At 44.3% G+C, this 23,042-nt stretch overlaps 1 protein-coding gene across 3 annotated transcripts in view; it reads left to right on the top strand.

The window, feature by feature from the left end:
- The first annotated feature begins 7,024 nt into the window (after nucleotides 1-7,024).
- The window catches only part of LOC126518003 (ankyrin repeat domain-containing protein 13C), a 33,837-nt gene continuing 17,819 nt past the window's right edge, over nucleotides 7,025-23,042 (top strand). For all 3 annotated transcript variants that reach the window (XR_007596327.3, XR_008609651.2, XM_050167843.3), the window contains exons 1-7: nucleotides 7,025-7,415; nucleotides 8,378-8,419; nucleotides 10,524-10,628; nucleotides 11,213-11,344; nucleotides 12,835-12,901; nucleotides 16,595-16,739; nucleotides 21,501-21,632. Coding sequence is in view for 1 of the 3 variants with exons in the window: in XM_050167843.3 (XP_050023800.1) it covers nucleotides 7,286-7,415; nucleotides 8,378-8,419; nucleotides 10,524-10,628; nucleotides 11,213-11,344; nucleotides 12,835-12,901; nucleotides 16,595-16,739; nucleotides 21,501-21,632 (753 nt within the window). In the remaining 2 variants the exon portion in view is untranslated. The remainder of the gene's footprint in view (nucleotides 7,416-8,377; nucleotides 8,420-10,523; nucleotides 10,629-11,212; nucleotides 11,345-12,834; nucleotides 12,902-16,594; nucleotides 16,740-21,500; nucleotides 21,633-23,042) is intronic.

Genomic DNA, 23,042 nt, shown 5'->3' with positions numbered 1-23,042 from the left:
CATATGATCATACGAGAACACATGCAAAACACATGTGTTCGTGTGTGATTGTTAGATATGTGGCGCATATGCCGTATGAGATTTTTTTACAGGGTCGACACATAATGCACAAAAATGTTGCTTATTGTTATGTATTGTATACACGTGCCTTGTCACAGGGGTGCCAAAAAGGGTGAGCAATGAGGGAAAAAAAATTTCCATTTCTTTCGTTCTTTATTACTTTTTCGTGGGAGGTACGTAGAAAAGTTGGAGTTCAGTAACCCGGACGCCAATCTTGCGCGTTTTGCAGAGTTTGGGACAGCGCGATGCCGTTTTTGCCGTGGTTGTTGCCAGTGCCAAATTGGCACCTACCCAATATAGGGAATCCATGGTGCCAGATTTACTTGTTCTGACTGCTGAGTGACGATGCTTTACCTCTTTTTTTTTTTTTTTCGGTGTTGTTCAGTATACATACGTCTTGGGTCATTGCTTATTGCTGTTTCTTACCACCTCTTTCTTGTTCTTGTTGCTTAAACAAAAAATAAAAGAAGCGCACACACAGCACGGGTGATCGACCGCCATGCGGTGTTCTAACGACCGTGGGCGCCTTCATTTAATTTTTCAGTTCTTTTTTTTTTCCCAGCCATCTCGAGTTACTTCCGTGACTACAGTAGCCGCGGTGTACGCCCATCCTGTCGCTTACTTTCCTTGTCCAGTTTGCCTGTCTTGCCTACGGATTAGCGATATTTGCTTTTCTCCTCCTTTCTGTTTATACTTTCTCGCAATATCTCGCGCGCTACGAGATTGATTCGTCGAGGCACACTTTTTCCTGCCTCGTTTTCAGGCAGTCGGTGGGTACGTTGCAACCGTATGTGAAACAACAGTTGTACACAGGCTTTGGTAACTTTCACGCGCCAAAGCGAAGCTGCGGTCGCCACCTGCTTGCAGACTACGTTTCGGCGAATCTCCGAGGTGACGCGTTCTGTCAGACGGGCGGCCCTGTGGTCGCGGGTTCGGTGTAGGTGACTTGTTGTCACCGCCCCTTTTCAAAGTGAATGCCAGTAAAGCATCGTCATCTTTTTTTTTCTTCTCTCTCTCTCTCTCTCTCTCTCTCTCTCTCTCTCTCTCTCTCTCTCTCTCTCTCTCTCTCTCTCTTTTTTTTTTTTAAAGCATCGTTGCCCCGTCTGTTGCTCCGGTGGGCGACCTTCAGTTGACGATGTTTTCGCTCACTTCTCTTTATGCCATGCAATAAAAACGCGTTTCCCGCTGTCGTTATTGTCATACTACAAACTGTGGCACTACTCGGTGAAATGGTCGACAAGCCGGGACCCTAAGCGACACCCACGTGGACGACAGAAACGGGGACGAAGAGCGCAGACGATGGTCGCTGCGCGCTGTCTTTAGTGCAGAATATTTTATTTAATGTGACGCAGGACCATGGTTCATTGTGTTCGCGTTCCTTTAGTGCGGAATGTTTGATTTACTATGATCTTACTGCGGCAGCATTTGCCACAAGGGTAGAGGCTTGGCCGAGTTTGTAATTCATGGGGAATAATATAAATTAAGTTCTGCCAGAACCATTGTATGATTATAAGGCGCGCCGTAATGGGGAGTGCGGAATAATTTTGAACACCTGGGGCTTCTTTAACGTGCACGTAAATCTAACTACACACGCGTTTTTATTTTATTTTATTATTACTTTTTTGCATATCGTCCCAATCGGAATGCGGTCGTTGCGGCTTGGATCTGACCACGTGTGACATCGAGTTCAGCAGAGCAACACCATAGCCATGTACTGTGCTATCGCGGCTGGTGCAGAAATTCAAAGGAACAGGCCAGACGGATAAAGTATTTTAGGTCGGAACGGGACTCTTGAAGTTTCTTAAACCTTGCTAAGGTCAGTTCTTCCGCGCTTTTAGAATGCAACGTAGTCCGTATTTACCGATAAATATATATACTTAACTATACGTTCGCGCACACGCCGTCAAAATCCATGACGTTACAACATGGCCTCCGGAATCTGCACGTGCCAGCTGGCGCGCGCTTATCTCAGAGGCCATGTTTACGGCCAGCTGGTGCGGGAACTTCAAAGTGGCGTCGCCACCAGCCTTTCATATATTTTTGTCTTTTCTATACCATGCCTCCATTCTCTAAATTTTCATATATATTGTTATCGAAGGGTACTTTACTAATTTTAGTGTCTCTTTAAATTGTAATGGAAAGAAGATGTGAGCGCACGAAGTTGCTCTGCCACCCCAACCACACTCCATTCCTCACTCCATCCTCGCTGTTTGCACGTGGCCTTGATGTTAAACCACGGCTGTTCGATGCAAAGCAAGGTGTGCTTTTGCATCGAGCGGCCGTGGTTAAACAGTGCTGCAAGCGGAAGCAAAGTCGGCTGTCATACAGGGCAACCGAAACGCGTGGGAAAGCCTGCTTACAGCATATCGCCTATATGCTTACGTTTTGTTTCGATAGTTTCAGCGAGGAGGAGGTGTAACGTGTTGCGAGAGGAATTTCAATCATTTTCAGTTTCCGAATCTTGACGTGTCCGCTATCATTTTTATTCTTCATTACTGCTGTGGTGCACGATAATGGTGATTATCTCTAATGGCAAAACTCCTATTAATGTAGTGGCGGAAGATGATCGCCTCTGTGTGAGCTGTACGTGTTATCGTATCATAATGTAACATTCAAGGCTGTCCTTATTCTCTGTTCTATCACGTAAAATTGCATTTGCCAGTGACGATCCCGTCCCTATGCTTTCCTTCCATCAGTATTGCAATCGTCTCTCGATTATCTCTATCCGCTGCAGTCAGTTTAGGCTCCCACGTGCCGAAGTCCTGCAGCGTCTGGAAGGTGGACGTTCTCTGTAGTTCTCGCTGGGTGAACACCTTCGCATTCCATTGGAATTTGCCGAGTCGTCTCGAGTCTTCGTTCAGATGCTTTCGCATTGCTCCTCATCGATAGATCGGTTCTGTACCGATCCTTTGCATAAAATGAAAGCGCCCGAGTCAGACTGACGATGATGATGGACCAGCTTAAAAAGATTTGGAGTGTCGTCGTCGTGCGGTGCGATCTTTAAAGATACGCTCGTATTTCTATAAACATTAGGCGGACGCTTGTTTGATGTCCGCGAACCAGCCTTGGTCGGTTCGTAGCCTGGCAATATTTAGAATTTTTAGAATTGTCCAGCTAGAGCTGTAAAGTTCGGGACAGCTAGCCCACGGCCGGGGACTTCAGGTGTGGGAGCCCAGGCTAGGTAACGGAAGGACGAAAATGCGCCCCAAACCTAATTGGCTTTAGGAAAGAGAGAGACAGTTACTACGAAAGATTGTGAGGAAGGGAGCAGAAACGTGGAACATATATTCGAGCTCTTTATCTCCATAGAAGTCTACGAAATACATTGAAGGATCAATGACCGTTGCTTCAACCCTATCACCCGAAATGCGCGCCCCGAAGAGAAAAATGCGGAAAGTCATCGCTCCGTTTACTTTGGAATTTGCTGTCGGCTGCCACTATCTGCGAAGTTCTCCGCAAATAACGCGCGAGGTCATTAACGGCTTCGACCGATTAAGGTTCCTAGATTAGAAATGTCACTTTATCCAGGGACCATAAGAGCGATACCCGGCGCGGAAGTAACACAAAGGCCGCAAATCCTCATAAATCTAAGTATCGCGACGCTAGCGCCTCCTCTCGTTGAGGCGACGAAGTACGGCGCCGCCTCCCCCCGTCACCCGCCAATGTTTGACGTTGGCGTCGAGTGACAGCGTCTTCAGCGTCGTCCACTATAAGGGCAGAACACTTGGTTAGTATTGAAGCGCTCACAAGAGCTCATATTTGGCCATGAAAACTCTGACAGTAATAATTCGTTAAATGTCAGCGCAATGCGTCATAATATCGGCCAGCTAGTTTCCTTTGCGAAAAAAATCTTGTACTGTACTGAATGTGGCTTGCTGCTGGGTGCTGATGCTGCTGCTGCTCTTACCGAGAGTCCCTCACACAGCGAAAATAAAAAGTACACGTGCTTGATAGTGGGATCGCACCTCGGGCTGTGTTTTTCTTGTTGTTGCCTATCACGTGTGTGGCTCCTACCCACGATGGGGGATTGGCCAAGAAATGGGTGGATTATTCCGAAACCTCGGGCTCTCGCAGCGCAATAGCGAGACAACCTTACACCACAATCTTTCTTTCTTTCTTTCTGTTCTTCCTTCATTGCATGTGCCGAAGACAGACAACTCAGAAATCAACGACAGTGTGAACTGTAATCAACTTAGCACTGCGGAAGGGCATACATGTCAGTTTCTCCAAGCGGGTGACCCAGTCAGGAGCACATAGCTAAAGGCTGGATGGGCCAACGACGCAGTGAACAGTGAACCTTGAAACTGTCTTTCGCGTCGTGCTTTTCTCAGCGTACACCAGTCCTCTTCTCACGTTTCTTTTCTATAGACAGATATCGAACATCGTCTTGGTCCTCGTGACATATCAATGCGTCGACGTCGGACAGCGGCGTTCTCGTGAATTGTGGTTTGCATTTCGTCATAGCTTCTGAGCAGTATAGCGAATAAATGTAAACATTACACGAGATTACAAACTGCATAGAATGAGAATAATACGCATATAATTTAGTTTTGGAAAATCAGTACTGCGGAATCCCGCAAGATGGAGTAAAGTCAATCAAAGGGCAAACGTTGCCATCCATCCGACTGTAGGAAGCTACAAATTAAAGGAAACCCAGACGGCTTCCTCGGAAAGAAAGCTTCGCAGATGAAGAACAATTCGCCCTGTCTGGGATTCGAACCCGGGACCAATGCCTTACTGGGGAGGTAAGGTGTTGGTCGAATTCTGAGGATTGGGCAGGTCTAGGGCAGGTCCAGTAAATGTGGCGATTGTTAGTCACCTTCTCCCCTCCCTCCTGCACGGCCACACGTTTCCATAGAGGGGCCGCGCCCCCACACATCAGGCGAGGCCGCGAACAACCGGGACGCTCTTCAATGCGGTGTTGGATGACATCATGGGGGAGGTTGAGTGAGCGGGCCTGCCTCATTAATAGTCGGAACTCGTATAACGATGGGAGGTGGGGAAAGAAAAGCGCGCGTCGTTTGCTGGAAGAACGGCTGTGTACCGCACTTTTTTCAGGGCTTGTTACATCAATACAACAGCTTACATCGAGAGAGCGAGCGAGAGAGAGAGGGAGAAACAGACAGAGAGGGAGAGAGAGAGAGAGAATTGAAGGAAGGCAGAGAGGTCGGCCTGAGCTAGCGCTTACATGGAGGATATAACTCGTGTTGACCACTTTCACGGAAAGGTAGTTGGTTGGTTGGTCTATATAATACGGCTAACCAACACTTAAGGCCGTATCACAAAATATAAAGTTATAAGTGCATAATTTTATGCGTTTTCACTCGTATATTATAGTGGGACGGTGAAATCTTAATTCTTCATTGAACTGGAATAAAACGCTTGCTTCGCTGCAACTATTTACTGTCAAGTTTCACTTCAGTTGGCAGTGAAGTTTCACGAGTAAAACGGGCTCAGCAATTAAAGGAACAGCACCGCGGACTTTTGAAGAGTTAAATGCTCAGACTCGATCCATGCACTTTATCCATGCCTGTTGCACACCTCATTGCTTCCGCCGTTGAAAAGACTCTTCAACAACAGCAGACGCTGCGGAGGTATCAAGTACGACTCCATTTTGAAAACTTCGCATGACGGCGACTTTGTTTGCTTCTTTGATTGGCTAGCGGAGTAACGTACACAACGCCGCGCGGTCCGTGTGCCTTGGTTGCCAACTGCTTTTTTTTTTTTAAAGTTGTATCCTACTATAGTCATTCGTGATAATATATATAGAAGAGACAATTAGTATAGCAGCCCCTAGAAGTTGCATTTTCTTCTTCACCAAATGTTTCTTTGTTACTAGTGGCATGATGCTGAACGCGTCTGCACGTAACTGGCTTTTCCTCAACTAGATGTCGTGTGCGGAGAAGCCCACTTCTGTAATTCTTTGCGTCATAGGCGCGTATACTTGGACGTGTGGTGCGCAACTGAGGACCTTGCCACAGTAACGCGAGAGGCCGTCATAAACGAGTGGGTGATAAACCCACATCAGCCAAAATCTGACGAAGATCGACCCTACGAATCATAAACTACGAAGAACTCGCGGAAAGCCGGAGAAAAGAAAGCTGCGTGTATTACTACAATTTATTCAAATTTCAAGGCGAAAACTTGAGGGCGCGTTAGATCTTTATGTTTCAAGCTTCGCGTTGTGAGGCACAGAAATTCGGAGCGCTCGTGCCACTGCTCACGCCTTCGTCGTCGTCTTCCACATCGCTGCCACATCGACGCCGCTAATCACGCCAAGAAAATGCACAGTTAGTTAATAGAGTTAAGGCACCACAACCTACGGCCTTTGGTATTAATTAAGGTAAAGTTTATTAAGGTACAATTAATCAATATAAAATTAAGGCATTCGAACCCCTGACCGACCTTTGGTGGAGTCTAACCCACGACCTTTGGTGTTAATTAGGACGAAGTTGACTAAGACACAGCTAATTAAGGTAGCGTTAATTAAGGCACTCGAACCCACGACATTTAGTGAGAGAAAAGACATAATAAGTAACAACGCACGAGAAAGTCAAGCAATTTAATGGATGTCTCTTGAGCGCACAAGCTTTCGCCTTCACCCTCTTTGGCGTAAGCTAAAGGGACTGTCATCTTTTTCTTAGTAAACAGGAACTTGTTTTTGTCAGAAAAATAACGTCTTGTTTCTATAGCCGTTACCGCTTTTTGATATAGTTTTCTTTCTTTCTTGGCTAATTTTAAAGTGCACGAATTTAATCTTGAAACTTGTAATCCATCAACTGAAAATAAAGCGCAAGAGCAGTTGGTTTACCTATGCTAAATTATCGCCATGTTGGCCTTTGTTTAGGCTTTCAGTTTCTTCTTCTGCCCCCCTTTCTTTCAACCTGATTAAGAGCATTGCATTTGAGTTCTACTCCACCGCAAATTTGAGGCTTCGATGAATAACGTCGTTCACGCTTTCATGGAACTGAACAGAGTTTGTGACAGAAGCATCACTGTCACTACACTCTTTCGAAGAGCAAGATCGCGGACAATTTTAGAAAGCACGAGGTCACTAAACTTTTCGCACCAAAAAACGCGCCTCTTCCACCTTTTTGTTTGTTTGTTTCCACGTGAGAAGTACCGTCGCGCCGCGTCGCGTCGGCCGCCGGCATTCTTTTTTTTTTTTTCTGGTTTCGTTCTCGCGTCGTAACGTACGCCTGACGAGGCGACGCGAGAGGTAAACATGGCGGACAGCGACGGCGACAGTGAAGGCGGCAGCATGTATCCGTTGCACGAAAACGTATTTCTAGGCGATGTCCGTCGTGTTTCGGCGCTCCTGAGGACGCACGACGTCGCGCAGAAGGACGTTCACGGTAAGGCGGTCCCGCACTACCCGGTCGTCTGCCCTCTCGCGACAAGTTTTCGTTCCGTGCCCGTTCAGCCGGGCATAGGAGAGCTCGAGAGCTGCCCCATCGTTTCGATTTCGGGAAAGCTAAACCGTTGCCCACCCGTTTGCAGGAGCCAACGACGTCGGAAGAGAGTCAACCTCGAAAATAACGAGCTTGACCCGCTGTATATCTCGTCGTTGAGACAACCGCCGCGAAACACTCTACGAAAAACGTTCCGAAGAGGTCTGCCGCGTCTGTCGGTGTCCAGGGGCGGGCGGACGTGAACCGTGTTTGACGGAAGGAGCTGCACTTTAGGAGCGCATAATTTTCTTACTGCCGCGTTTCCGCTCTCAACTTTCTTTCGCCGTGCCCCGTGGGCGCGCTTATTAACGGCTGCCCGAGAGAGGAAGCGGTTTAAGGAATTTCCCCTCCAGTCTTGACAGTATATCGGCCACTCACATGTGCGTGGCCTTGGAACGCTTTCGTTCCGTGGGAAAAAAACTACGGCCGTGGGAGCGTTGACGCTGGGATGTCGGCGAGTTTTATGCACGACAGCGGAACGGCATAGGTTAGTAACTGGATTATGTGTCGTCTTGCACGAGGCGACGATGTCTCCGCGCGTAGCGCCTGCGACAGCGAGCCGATGTGTGAAACGGGAACTGGTAGAAATGAATGAGAACGTTTTGCTTCGTGTGATGTGGCATCGTGTCGTAGCCAGCTGGTGAACGTACCGCGGCTCCAAAGGCTCGGCGTTCGAGCATGTGTCGTGCCGATGTACTCGACATCGTTAACAAACGTAAAAGAGGTAACGAGCAAAAAGAGAAACACAGATTCGTGTTCTAGTTTGACCTGTTTCCTTTTCAAGTTGAGATGACAGGACGTGCTTGCGTGACGAAAGTACGAAAGCAACACCTGACTTTTTTTTTTTCTCTTTTTTTTCTTTTTAGGAAACACGCCACTTCACTTGGCTGTCATGCTGGGTCAGAAGGGTATGTCCGATGAACTTTCTTTTTAATTCGAAATTTATAATGCAAGCACGTAAGCAGCGTTGAGTGGTTTGTACTTGTTTCGTGCTTAACTGCAGAGTGTCACAGCAAATTTTTTGGGCCAGTGCATGGACATGTCTTGTTAGCTCACGAAAGGTCACCTGCTGTATTCGAGAGACTTGTCTTTACGTCATACCATCTGTGCCTTTAGTTTCTGAGCATTGTTCACACAAAGAAATATATTTTCTGTTTCGTCACCTCTCTCGTTTCTCCTAGATGTGAGGCAACATGTCGAAAGGCCATGCTGAAAGACTTGCACATTTTTTTTTTTTTTTAAGTTCGATGGTTGACACTACCCCATTGTCTAGACTATTGTATTAAAGCAGATGCAGTGTTAAGTTGAAAGTCGAGTTTTTCCACAAACTAGATTGTTCGATAGTTCCAGATCATGCCCAACTCATTACACATAATGCGGTGTTCATATTGAATTGAGGTGCATTATGTTTGCTTAACTCACCATTGTGTTCTGCAGTTTATCACTATATGGGATCAGCTATAATTATTTGAAGCATTTATAAACGGGGCAAGATAACCCCTCATTATTTTAAACCCTTCCATGCCTCGCTATATCCAGAATTCTTACCAAATATGGCCAAATTATTTTTAAAATCCCCAGTTACCAACATTAATTTAGTTCCTCAAAAAGAATAAATTCACTTCTAAATGCACTGTTCCATATGTTGTGCACTGCCATCTACAAAAAGCCCCAACACAGAACTAGGCTTGTCCATGGCATTGCTAAAAATGCAAAGTACTGCTGATGGAGCTGAGCTCGTCCTTGACCGTTTTTACCAGAAATGTGTGAACGAACCCAGCTCCTCCAAGCCAGGGAAGAGGATAAATGCTTTTCTCTACATTAGCTTTTCTTCAACCAACTAATTTGTGTGAACACATAAGCAGGTGCCTGCGTTTGTATGCATCATGCCCCTTGACCTAAGTGGCGGCAGCTGTACTGTGTAGGATGCAGGATGCTTGCCTTTGCTTCTGTCCTAACACAGTAGTAAAGCTTTGCATACAGTCAGAGAAACTTGGCTTGTGATCGTGATTGCTTTTACTTTGTGCTGATGCTTTCAAATACATGTATTATGTGAAGAAAAAATTTGTTGTCACTAGATAAGAAAATCCACACAGAGTTTTTGACATTTCACTCTTCTACATGGCTTGTTTTGTTTAGCATTGTGTATGTGGTAATGAAATTGTAGCGTTTCTCCAGAGTCGAAATTATTGAGACTCAAGGCAAACCAGATTACAGGTTGCCGTTTGTTAATTCAGTAACTTTGCATATTGGTAGTTGCCTTTTAATTGCAAGTAATGTCACACATTTGACAATATTCTTGCCACATTTTTGCTTTCTCCTGTGAACATTAACTAGAGAGATGTTCATGTTTTTATTTTTGCACATAGGGCAACACATATGCATGAAACACAGAGTCCACATAGATAAGTAGAACAAACGTTGCACTCTATTTGTTTATGTATCCTTGATTCCTGTGTTGTACTTATTGTCAGAAGAAAAATGAATAGCACTGCTCTTTTGAGACATTGAGAGCTTATTTGGTAGTGGTGACCTATGTGGTCGACATTATTCCTTTGCTGGGCCACAATTTTGTAGCAATGCCTTTCGGGAATTTAGACCACCTGGGGTTCTTTAACGTGCACCTAAATCTAAGTACGCAGGTGTTTTTGCATTTCGCCCCCATCGAAATGCGGCCGCCGTGGCCGGGATTCGATCCCGCGACCTCGTGCTCAGCAGCCCAACACCATAGCCACTGAGCAACCACGGCGGGTAATGCCTTTTGGAACTTTTTGTGTTTGTGAGTGCCCACGTACGATGCTCCATCCAGGGCAGAGCATCTTTTGGCGACTCATGAATGCGAAAAATGCGAAATGCATTAGCATCAGAGAAAGGCATTGCTACAAAATCGCAGCCCTATCTGCACATTGTGTTTTTGTCTTCTGCAGCAGCCTAAACCTTTTTAATACAGACTCTGTGAATTAACTGTGCGTCACCATGTGCTATGTTTCCTTTTTTTTTTATTTTATTTAGAGTGTGTGCAACTACTTTTGGCACACAATGCTCCTGTCAAAGTGAAGAACAGCCAAGGTTGGAACTGCCTAGCAGAAGCTGTCAGTTACGGGGATCGTCAGACAAGTGAGTTGATTTCTGGCCAATGTTGCTCTATGAAACACTCTGTTTTTCTGTTATCACACTTTTAGCGAGGAAGTTTGAGGGGCAACTTTAAAGATCTTTTGGAGATCCACATATGAAAGTGACATTGGTATTTAGTATACCGTAGGACTGGGTACCAGCATGAGGTGTCCGATGCATTTAGTTTCCCGAAACCAACCTGCAAGCCATGTCTTGCTTGTGTACAAACTATGAAGTTGAACTGCGAATGTACGAAGCAGATGTACTTAACAAAACGGACAGATATCATTTTTGTGAAACAACTTGGTCGTTGCTAAAGTAATTTACTTCGATATTCCGGGGCCCTATTCTCACCTGATTAATTTGGTTATATCGCTGTCAGTGTGCTTTGGATGGCTGAGCCAGTGGACTACATCACTACAGTGAGGTGTAGTGCTAGACATCATTGCACACAAATGAAGTGTATCTGTAAGCCATCATTGGAAAATACACTGCCTCTGTGCGTAATTCACGTCTTGATAAATGTCTGTTCCATTAAATGGAACTGTGTCTATTGTTTCAATATGCTTTCATGTGGGTATCCGCAGTACTCTCCCTGTTACGGAAACTCAAGCAGCAGTCACGGGAAGCAATGGACTTTCGTAGGCCAGATCTCGTGCGTATTTTGGAACTCATGGGCGATTTTTACATTGAGCTCAAGTGGGACTTCCAAAGTTGGAGTGAGTTGACTTCACCTCATTTCTTTGCAATTTTTTACATGACAGAAAACTGTCCATATGTAGGTTGTTTAGTGCAGGTGCATTTGGTGCAATTAGCTACTTTAGGTGTGATATAATGTGTAGTAGAACTGACAGTTGGGCAAGTTGGTAAGGGTTCATTTCATCAGTTTCCCATATATAGATGAATTTAGTCATTGTCTTTTTTGTGTGTGTGTGACAAGGCAGAATTAGATGAAGGATGATTGTTAAGCCTAATGTTATAAATGCTGGTTTATGGACTTGGGAGAAGTGCTTTGTGCTTCACCAGCTTCTATAAGCTTCTCTAATTTTTGTTAACAAGTTTTCACTTTGAGAGCAAAACATCAAATTTAGGAGCTTTATGTGGTTATGCATCCTCACGTGGTTATTTCTTGACATATGTATAGCTTACTAGAAATGCCCTTCGATTGCATCAATGTAGGCTAAATCATTTACAATAGTGTTTAGTTATTTGCATATTTTACAGCGCAAGCTGTTATAAACTCAATTCAATAGCCGTTTCGGTTAGCGATGTCCGCTGCCGCCGTTGTCCATTGCAGCTATTGCCATGAATGAGGGGGGACACAAAGCAGTTCCCGCTAGGATCGAACCCGGGCCCCTTACGCAGGTGTCTGCTACTGTACCACTGCACCATGCCAGCATTTGCTAGCTGCTATAGAAAAATGCCCTATAGTACAGATGTCCTAGCGTGTGAAGAGTTGTGCAGTGTGAGATGCGCGTCCCATAGCATCGATACGTGCACATCTTGCATTGCAGTTGGATATTATTGCACCCGGTAGCATGCCATGTATCGTGTCACTTGTCACGCGATGTGAGATGTGCACGGCACAGTGTTGATACATGCGAACTTTGCATTGCAGTTGCATTGTATTCCACCAGGTGTCATGACACGTAGCAGTCGTGTTGTATCATGCCAGATGTCAAGGGATGTGACATGTGCGCTGCATAGTCTCGATACCCGTGTTTGTTCTTTGATACATGTTATGGCACCTCCTTGCAAGGTATGAACCGCTGCTGAAGTGAATTGTAGAGCTACGCGCATGGCGGCAACCAGGCAACATCAGGCTCAGCAGAGAGCAATGCAAGCCGCAGCTCGCTGCCAATGCGAGGCAGACAGTTCGGTTCATTTTAGTGCAAATGACGCAAAGAGATAGCCTTCTGTTCTCCAGCTTTCGCTGTAATTGTGTAGCGTGTGTCATGCAGATTTGTAGATAAAGATTTCAGTGATGCTGTTTTTCTTTGTCACATGTTTGCTTTATCTGCAACCAATGAGTGTATTTTTTAATTGTTGCCTGAAATTTTTTTTTAGACCTTGTTTGTGGAATTTCTCTTGTCACGATTGCAATGGGTTCCTGTTCTCTCTTGTTCAATTTTGTTGCACTCTTGTGACTGAGTAGTTCCAACCGTTTTGTTTGACCAACTATTTTTCTTTCATGTTTTTTTCCTTGCAGTACCATTGGTCTCAAGGATACTGCCATCAGACATCTGTAAAATTCACAAAAAAGGATCAAATATTCGGTTCGTTTCTGTTCCTCAGTTTCACCATACTCTCAGCTGTCTCCGAAATTATTTATAGTTCTAGGATTCTTATCGCATCCTTTCATAGGCAAAGCTTCAAAGTGGCCTTCTTCCACTGAAAGCTGAAACTTTCATGCAAGCCTTATCATTTGGTTTGAATGTTGTTTGAATGTGTGTGGGAGGAAAGTTGTTGGATGGCCGGATGTTTTCCTTGCCTAAAGGGGCCACCACCTGACTTTTACAACCCCCCCCCCCCCCTATCCCGAGGCAACGGAAAGCATGTAATTGAAATTCGCTGAGACCTTGAACAGTTACATTAAAAGGCATAGAAATAATGTTTTAAGAGACGATTGGGGAAATGTTTACATTGTATGATGCTGGCAACACTGATAGCAGAAAGTGATGATATGGCATCAGAAAAACAGTAATTAGACATGATTACCACTTTTTCAGCATGCAGAATAAATTTTCATTAATTTATTAATTCAAATGCTGCTTCTGCAGATATCTGTGACATGTAACACATTCCTTCAATAACTTGCATGTTAATAGACAGGCACTTTTATTCCTTGTCAGACATTCCCAAGCACTTCATAGCTGTGCTTGTCTTGCCATTGTATATATAGAGTGATTTTGACGGTGCCTGTTTGCATGAAACATGTTAAACTGATAAGATAGGATGTTTGAGTAGATAAACTTGAGAGATTGAAGGTGTGGCGAGAAAAATTTGCATTGGTACACATTGTTGACACTGTGATGATACGTGGCAATTCAAAAATCCGGTGAGGGCAAGGCAATGTGTTGGAGTGTGCCAATGTGTGGTGTACTGGTAGCCCCACTTTTAACCAAAAAGTACCCTCGGTTCAGTCAAAAACCCATTGGAGGTACAATGTTCAATTTAAGCAGTTTAAGAAAATTTTTTGATGGAATGTAAGAGATGCTCTGATGATGAATGCGCATAGATTTGTGTGAGCTCATGCCACTTACAATCATATTTGATAACAGTGGTTCACCATGGAATATTGTACTATGTTCTACCATTTTCTGCACCTATAGACGATACTGCGTAATGTTCAGTAAGCAGGAATTCTGACAAGGCTAGGCAAGCTGGCTGTGCTTGTGTTTGCGGCAGTGCTGTTGAAGCTGACATTTGCGTTTTCAAAAGGAGGGACACAGAGATGGTGGAACCAGTCCATGTTAGGGTGGCTTATTTATGATTTTAACCTGGAGGTACACCATCTTGGTTTAGGCGATACAGGATGTCTGGAGAAGCCCACTTGCGGATTCTACATATCACCTGTCAAGAAAGCGAATTCGCCATTTACGGAAAAGCATCGTGGTTCTTTGCATCAATACCCACTGTGGTGGCTACAGCACTCTCTGGTTGAGCATAAGGTTCTGGATTTGATTCCCGGCTACAGTAGCCACATTTTAACGAGAAAAACGTGTGGTACTTAGATTTTAGGGAACGTTAAAGAACGCCAGGTAGTCAGAATTAAACAAGAGCCCTCCATCTCTCATAGTCCTAGTGTCAGTCTGGGACGTTAAACCCCACGAATTAATGAACCAGTCTTTTCATCGATGGGAAGAGATGTATTTTCCTGCATTGTAAACCTGTTGCACTCGTCAGTGTCAGACCCTTTCAAATGCATTTATATGTAAAGTTTGCTAGAATGCGTATGTCATTCGTAATGTTTCCTTGTTATGCTCTATTTGAGCTGTCCCTGAAACTGTTGTTCAGAAAGCTTATCTCGTCTTGCCAAGGTTAGAAAGCGGGCTGCTGTCTTAGATAGATAGCAGGCAGTTTTGAGACAACACAGCACTGGCCCATTTGTTATTGCCGTCCCTGTACAGCGGGAGCTCAGTTCATTGTTTTCCTTGCTTGAATTGATTCAGCTACAAGTTACTTGTGAGTAGAAAAAAAAATTCACGGCAAAAGGGTGTGTGTTTTGTTTGTTTGTATTCCTGATTAGTTCTGTGTTTTCGGTGTCCTTGAAACCCATTGTTGCCATTCTACAAGGCTTATCTCTCCCTCCCCCTAGTTCTGAGATAGTACGGTGTATGTTTTGAGGGGACGTAGTATTTACGCACTTGTTATCACTTTCTCCGGACAGTGTGCAGCGACAGTGCAGGTATTTGTCAAATAACCGGATGCTTTACCTGCCTAGATAGATTGCCCGTAAGGACGTTGCTCTAACTTGTCAGTTTTGGAAACCTTGCCGTTGCAACTGGCTTTATGTTGTGTATTATTTGAGTTGTGACTTTGCAATTGCAATAATAGGGTCGTAGAAGAGCAGTTTGCCTTGCTTGTGCTACGGATAGTTTCTTTGACGTTTTAAGCACATTAAGGGCTAATATATGTCTGTTTTCTACTTGCGGTTCATTTGTGAAGAAACAACTGCCTCAAAGTTGTAGCCCCGGCCTTGCTTTGAATTTGCTAATAACTCTGTCATACAATGTAGAAGTGCTGTCATTAAAGGGCAACTCTGGCAATTTTTCGATGTCCACTGACCTTGATAAAACTTTGAATTATCTTTTGCATTCTGATTATCTGTGCCAAACAATATGACTGCAATGCAGCTATTTTTCCTGAAAATGAATTTTAAAAAGTGGTTGCATCCTCCCAACTCATGTCCACGAATGTGTGACTTTTTGCTGGCCACCGTGTGTTTGTGCCGTGAGAGTCTACACCGCACCGCAAATTCAATAAGGAACGTTGAAGCTGGCTCCTTTTCCTATGACACGACGGCTGACAATCGTCATTTTGACAAACGTGATGACCAGTGCTTTTCTTTGTCTTACTGTAGCTCAAGGCGTTGAGCTTGGGGCTCGTCAGCTGCCTCGCGCGGTGACGGCGGTGGGCCAAAGCAAATGGCGATCCTTCAGCGTTCGTTATTGTCGCTCAAATTGCCGCTGTCTTGTTTGAAAGAGTTCTAAAGAGCTGGAAAAGCTCCCCTCATAGTTGGAATACATTGTCAGCTTCGCTTGTTTGGCATTAGCACCATGTGTACTGCGTGTTCAGCATGCTTTCTCCATGGTTGCATTAAGGTGGTATAGGATCTGACGTCATCAGCTCATTGTAGACATCGCACAAAGAAGCTACCTGTTTTGGTTTCAGTACCTCGTTTATTGGTTATATAAAATTATTGATGAGTTTCTAAGCAAATTGAACCACCCTACTGGTGACAGGACTATCAATGCCATTTGAAAATGACAATATCCTAATATAGCTAGGAAAAATGCTCAAGTTGCCCTTTAAGTGGTTGTAGACTGCCTTATGGAATTTGTTGCAGAATTTCGGTTTCAGTGTTAAAAAAAAGAAAGGTGATGAAAATTGTGAAATTAAGGAAGTTATAAATTAGGTATGTGATTCTTTAACATAGCAACAAAATATGTATCAAAACTGTTCAAGATATGCACACTAAAGAAACCAGATTTTATAATTTTTTTCTTGACCCACGTCTTTTCACCCTTCATCACTGGTTTGTGTATGCCACCGCAGGCCATTTTCATTGGCATTGACCGCTCAGTGCAATTGTCATTGGCACGCAAACGTTGTCACATTCACAGGGGCTAGTAACAAGAGAAATGAATTGTTGCAAAAAGCATGGACCTGACATTTCATGTTCAGATTATGTCCATTCCTCAACACTGTCCTCTTCCTGTACCTGACATTTTGCTCTGTCCCCTCAGGTTAGACACAACACTCGTCGACTTCAACGACATGAAATGGGAGCGCGGTGACATCACTTTTCTTTTTACGGGCAACGACAAACCGTCCAAGTCGCTAACAGTGCTGGACAACAATCTGAAGGTCTACCAGAATGTCCGTTACGAGGTGAAGAATTTTGGCTTTGCGTCCTGTAGCAGCGACTTTGTCATTTGTGACAGCAATGGCATGGACTTTGCTCTTGCTCTTGTGCATGGACTTTTACATACTGTTTGCACAAAAATTGTTGCAAAAGTCATGTGATGACTATATGAGGTCGCAATAGCATTTCAGCATTACAGTGCATTATGAACACAATTTATAAGTTTTTATATATTTATTGTGACAAGATCTACGATATTTAGGGTCATTCTAGTGCTTTTTAGGTGATTTGCTGCCCATTACAGCAAGTAGGGGGTGATGCATGCTAACATACAACGTGAATCTTCCCAATTTCAAAATTTTTTTTTATTCCTCATGAATAGAGTTGCTCATTGATTGAGTCTCTGCAGGGATCGCCTTGAAGTTAATAATTGGGAGCATGAACTACTGGATTCGTCAGAAAATAGCTTTAATCCAGAAGTGGCCACAAATAGCTTGTCAAAGCATTACAGCACTCACATATTCTCAAACCATTTACGACTTAGGTTGGAACTTTTATAGACACCTCTCGTCATATGCTAAGTGCATATTTTATTTGCTTTACGTTACATTTGTGGTTTCATTGCTGCCGGAAATCTTGCATCAGCATGTCTCCTCCTACAGTGCTCTCAAAAGAAAGTGAATCGCATGCCAAAGTTTTTTCCTCATGCTGTGCTTCTGCTCTAAACCAACAAATGTTGCTTGCTGCCTGCCATTCACCGTTGACTGAAGATACCAGAAATTTCATACCCTATACTGACACCCAGCAAGAAATTTTTTTCTTGTTTGTTGCCCTGTAGAAAGAAAAAGTTAACATGTAAAGGAACAAATGCTTAATACGTGAAAACCATTTGACAAACTGCAAATACAGCCTTTACAACTTAGTGGCTTGGCTTGTCCCGGGCACTGTCGGCAACTGCTTTTTGCTTTCAGGCCACTCGGGGTGCACATTCACATGGCGAGTAGTAAATGGCTGCGTCTCTTATCATTTTGTACTTCTTTTCACACAGATTCATTGTGTTGTAAGTAATTTCTTCATGCACTTCCATAAATGAGGTTGCTAAGTCAGCGTAGCGATGACAGTTAACATAGTTGTCATGGCGACAGCAGGTGCTGCCTTACATTACGTTGTATCAGAAAGCAAGGTTGTGTTAACGGGGTGCACTCTCCGCTGGTGGCTGTGGCTGTGGTGTTGCACAGCTGAGCCCGAGGTCACAGGTTGGATTCCCGGCTGCCACGACCATATTTTTATGGAGGCGAAACGCAGAAAAACACTTCTGTGCGTGAATTTAGTTGCACGATAAAAGGCCCTAGGTGGTCAAAATTTATCTGGAACGTTATGTTAAGGCGTCTCTCATAGCCTCTGTGTTGTTTTGTCATGGCAAACGCCTTGAATCAATCAGTCAATCATATAACAATTGATATTATTATGTTTGGTAGTAATACCAAATGTTTATGATCAAATGTAACTGTTGGATACACTGTTATCAGTGGTGAGTTTTGTCTTCTGCCTGTTGGTGACTCACTGGTTTCTGGTGCCAACTGAGGGAGTCAAGATGTTGGCAGTACTATACGTCTTATCTACAGTGTCTCTACAGCATATAATGGCGGAAATTTGCCACCACCAGCTTAGCAGCCCCTTCACGTGCCAATTAATTCTGTACATTGAAAGTTTACTTTGACGACATTTCTTGCATCATCAAGATCATGAAAAGTGTACAGCTACTGAACAAATTATGAATTTTCAGTTCTGCGGTGGGTTTTGTAAAGTTTTCAAAATGTGGACTCCATGCAAGGACTCTATACAGGAGCATCAGATGGGAGCACTGTTTCATGTCTAGTGCAGTTCGAAAGTGCCTATCCAGCCATGTTAAAATTATGCCAAATGTAAAACATTGCGAGAAACAGTGAAAGAAGCGAACCCGCTGCATGGCGACATACTGAGACAGAGAGCAAATACGTAGCCATCTGCCTTCCAACTTGTTTTACAACTCTTTACAGTCGCCGACTGATAATTCAGACTCGACGAGGATGGCCGTAAAGTCCGAATAAACGAAAGTATGAAATACTGGATTCGCCAGAAAACAAGTGACACCTTAGTCCTTAATTAAATGGCCAAAAAAAGATGTGTCGTAGTCTCGTATCGTCACTTTGGGGGATGCCTTCAATTTCTTGTGACTAGCGCAAGACTCCTTTATGGGATTCTTGGCACAGTACTAAGCACGCTACCTTATCACATTGTGGAAGCGCTGCCACCCGTTGACGTGTTCGTTGCTAGCCATTTGAAGTGTGAGGAAAGTGAAAGTATCTTCAAAAGTGATTTTCTGAGAATACGGTTGAAATTTGTCAACACGTTGTTGCATGCACATACGCTCGCCTTTGGCCTGACAGTCCATGATAACAACAGTATCTCTAGTTCTGCTCAAGTTCGGTGAAGTTAGGACACGGCCGTGCAGTCAGAGTCCGAATTATCATGCGACGCACTGTAAGGGGCCCAAAATATTGGTCATCCTTATACATGTGGTCTATTGGGCCATTGGTGATGCCGCAGAGCCTCCTGAGTAATCAACCATGTCCGAATTGTCGGTCCGCGACTGTATATATAATTCAAGCTTCTAGCACAGGCCCAATCAGTAGTGTTCCCAAGATGTAAGCGAGCCATTATGAGTATCATTAATTTGATTGCTGCATTTGCTTTTGATACACTATGCTAGCATGCACAATTGTGTAAAATGCACCTGAAACGGATAGTGTGTGATGTTTTGACTAAATTTGTGGCACCTACCAGAAAAAGGCAGTTGTCACTAGGCAGAAAACGTTTCTTCTAGCTCGTGTTCCTGATGAGCTAGAACGTTAAAACTCTCATGTTCTACAGACATTTGAGCTAGAAACATATTGTATATCTGAAAATATTTTTTCTTTTCCTTCTATTTATTTCAGTCTAAACCTGTAAGCATTGCCTTTAAAAGTTCAGTAAAGTTAGTATTTCTGAAATTATGTATATTATGCCCTGGCATACATGTTTCAAATATGTATCTGGAAAATGGTAAAATGGAGTGGTGGGTGGGGGGGGGGGGGGTAGCGCCATTCTTTCAGACATGGTAAGGAAAGGGTTAACTTCTCGTCACCGATTCATGAGTGTGGCAACTAAGGCGTAACTTCCGTTGTAGACTATGACAGAAATGTTGGCTAGATACTTATTCAAGAAAGAATGGTGTGAAAACACAGGAACGAGTGCAGATGTTTTCCTTCTCATCCCTGTGTTTTTGCACCATTCTTTATTGAGTGTGGAATACCAGCATGCCCAGCATTCACTACTTCTCAGCCAGATACTTAGAGACATAAAATGCCTCTGCATTTAATTCTTTCCTTACCACGGCCATTGAACATGGGTCATGGGCAACTCATGAGTGCCGATTTTAAGGGTTCTCCATGGTTCCTTTACCGGCCACAATGTAGTCCCAAGGTGCAGACTTTCATTTTGCAAGTTATTTCCTTGCCCTCGTTGGGGGACGTGATTATTAAGAAGTGGTGTGTGCCTTGTGATTGTCACCATATGGCGTGCGCTCCTGTAGCTGGGCTCTGGACGACAGCGGTCTTGCAATTACGTTGTGTATTCAAAGGATTGTTAGGATGCTGCTAGTCGCAGTAAGTTTGAAGATGATGTCAGATCATTAAATTTCAATTGGACAGTGGGAACCTGCCAACCCAACCTGGACACTTGCCAGCTGTTTGGCAGCGAGTTTCGTTTACTGCCTTCTGGCAGGATTAATTTGTTTTGATGATAATGTGACATTTTGCCCAGTATTTGTGCCACCTATCTGGAACGGGCAATTTCTGCTGGGGAACCAACATTTTTTGTAACACACGTCACTTATGAGCAAGAACATTGAAACCTTCATCAGCTGTTGGAAACCGAAGTAAAAGCATTAAGTATATCCCTGAATATTATTTTATTTTAATGATGTGAAAGCGTCAAATGGCCCACTGAATGAAAAAGTTTGAGTGTCTCGTCTGTAACAGCGAAACGGCACCTAAATCTGCATTGCCATCGACTGTGATGCCACATCACGAGTGCACCTCAATGGAGCAGAGTGGGCGAAAGAGGCCATCTGCTGCTGCAGCAGCACGCCAAGTGTTGCGTGAGGGGAGAGGGCATCGCCGCGCCGCCACGTAACTCTCGTTGTTGTGCTCAGAAGCTGGCGTGCGGTTTGTGTCTCCCTCTCTCTCTCACCCCCACTGGGCTTAGCTGCTGTGTGCCCCTGCCAGCCTTGGTGGCCGCTGCTGCTCCCTTGGTCTCTCATCATGCAGGACGTCGGTGGCATGCGGTGTTGGCACCGCAGGCTGCTGCTTGCTGGCTTGGGGAGCACGTACCGCTATGGCATATTAGCCGAAGCACAGAACTCGAAGGACCGCTCAGCCGCGTTCAATTGGACGTTGGTGCTTCTGCGTTCACAACTCATAAGAAGTGCTTAGGCTTCCTTGGATTTTCTTTTTTATGTTGTCAGCGCTACATTGTAAAGATTTTCTGTAGCTATCAGTAGTTTTTTTTTTTTCACAAATTATGCATTACACCCTGAAATTTGTGTTAGAAATTTATATCTTTGGAACATGCATTTCATGAGCATTCCATTGATATTAACATGTTATGGTAAACCTTTTGGTGAGTTCAATAAGAATGTTGTACTAACGCCTTCAAAAAGAGCTTTTTTTTTCCATGGTAAGGAATGAGTTGACGCCCTTGTGCAGGATACAGAAACCGAGATTGAAGATGAGGTGGACATACTAATGAGCAGTGACATTGTGGCCGGCCAGATCTCAACCAAGACTGTGACCTTCCAGAGGGCACAGTCCGGCTGGCTGATGCGGGAGGACAAAACCGTGAGTGGCACAATGTACTCGCTTCAGCTTTACTCTTGTGCTCCAATGCTTGCATTTTTTTTTCACCGTCGTGCAAATCGTACGCATCTTAAAAACCTGCTGGGCACACTGTTGTCAAGCCTGATTATAATGAACCTAAGTATAGCAAATTATGCTTGATAATGCACGCAGCTGTTTTTAACTGTGGGTACGTGTGCTTGTAGTTTGGTTTCGTGTTTGTTCACTGAAAGGTCATCCCAGTTTTATAAACCCAAGAGATCGCTGTTGTTCTGCTCGAAGGCTCTGTGGGGAAGGGGGGAGGAAAGATTGGTTAGAAGCCGCCCATTCCTGCTCACCAGGCTGTTTTCACCTTTGTGGTCTAGACTGTGCACAGGCTGCGTACGAGAACAAGAACCAGTAACAGACGCATGTCATGCCAAATTACAGTATGGAGCTTATAGTAGGAGGAGGCCTTAAGACAAGAACTAAAACCAAAGTAAATGGGAATCAGCACAGTGTATTTTTACTTAAAAATGCAGAGCACTTATGTTACTCTTTGAGCAAGAAAACCTGCATCTCACACTTGCTGAAATAGGGAGTTTCTGCACCACCTTTTGGAGAACATAAAACGTTCCTCTGCTTGCACATGCTTTCTTTGAGCACCCATTGCGGACACTCCTTCCTCGAGATTCCCATCACAGTGACAAGCATCGTGCAAGAAGGGTTCATGTAAAATGAAAACTCGTGGTGCCGTGCAGTTCCCGTCACTGCTGCGGCATAGTCGCTTGCATGTGAAACAGGCTTAACGAATTGAAACACCTGCGTCCTTTTATTTCGACAGCTTTGCCTTGTTTCCTTTTGACATTTAACCTGACAAGATGAAATGTTGTCAAACTTTTGATTAATTAAACCGAGGGATTATATGAAATCTGATTTTAGGAAACAGAAGGTTGCTGTATGCATAAATGTAGGGGTTATGCAAATACAGTGAAACCTCGTTAAACCGTAGTCGGCCGGAGCTCGGAAAAAGTACGTACTAAACGGTAGTGCTGTTTAACCGAAATAGCATGAGATCGCCCACTTACCTGTCGAAAACGGAACTCAGAGAGAGTGCGATGAAAGGGGAAAAAACATGCAGTATTTATTCATTTCGCGCGATATGTGTTATTTCGTTTGATGACGCGGCGGCCTAGCACGACGACAGCAGCCTCAAACTTACTCAAGCTGCGTGCCAGCTTCTCAGCCAGCCCCCTCCTCTCGGCAAACACTCGCACGGCAGATTCCTCGTTGGCGTTACGTATTCTCCGTGCACGCGCGCACTAGTGCTGCATAAGTCCCGGGGCGCCTTTTTCATTGCCAGGTGCCGGAGTTCGGAAAATTTTTCGTTTGGAATAGTTACGTTATCGCGCCCCTGTTCTCGTTGCGACTAAA

This window comes from Dermacentor andersoni, chromosome 11 (assembly GCF_023375885.2).
Source record: "Dermacentor andersoni chromosome 11, qqDerAnde1_hic_scaffold, whole genome shotgun sequence".
NCBI classification, from domain to species: Eukaryota; Metazoa; Arthropoda; class Arachnida; order Ixodida; family Ixodidae; genus Dermacentor; species Dermacentor andersoni.
This window is presented reverse-complemented; position numbering and strand designations above follow the sequence as displayed.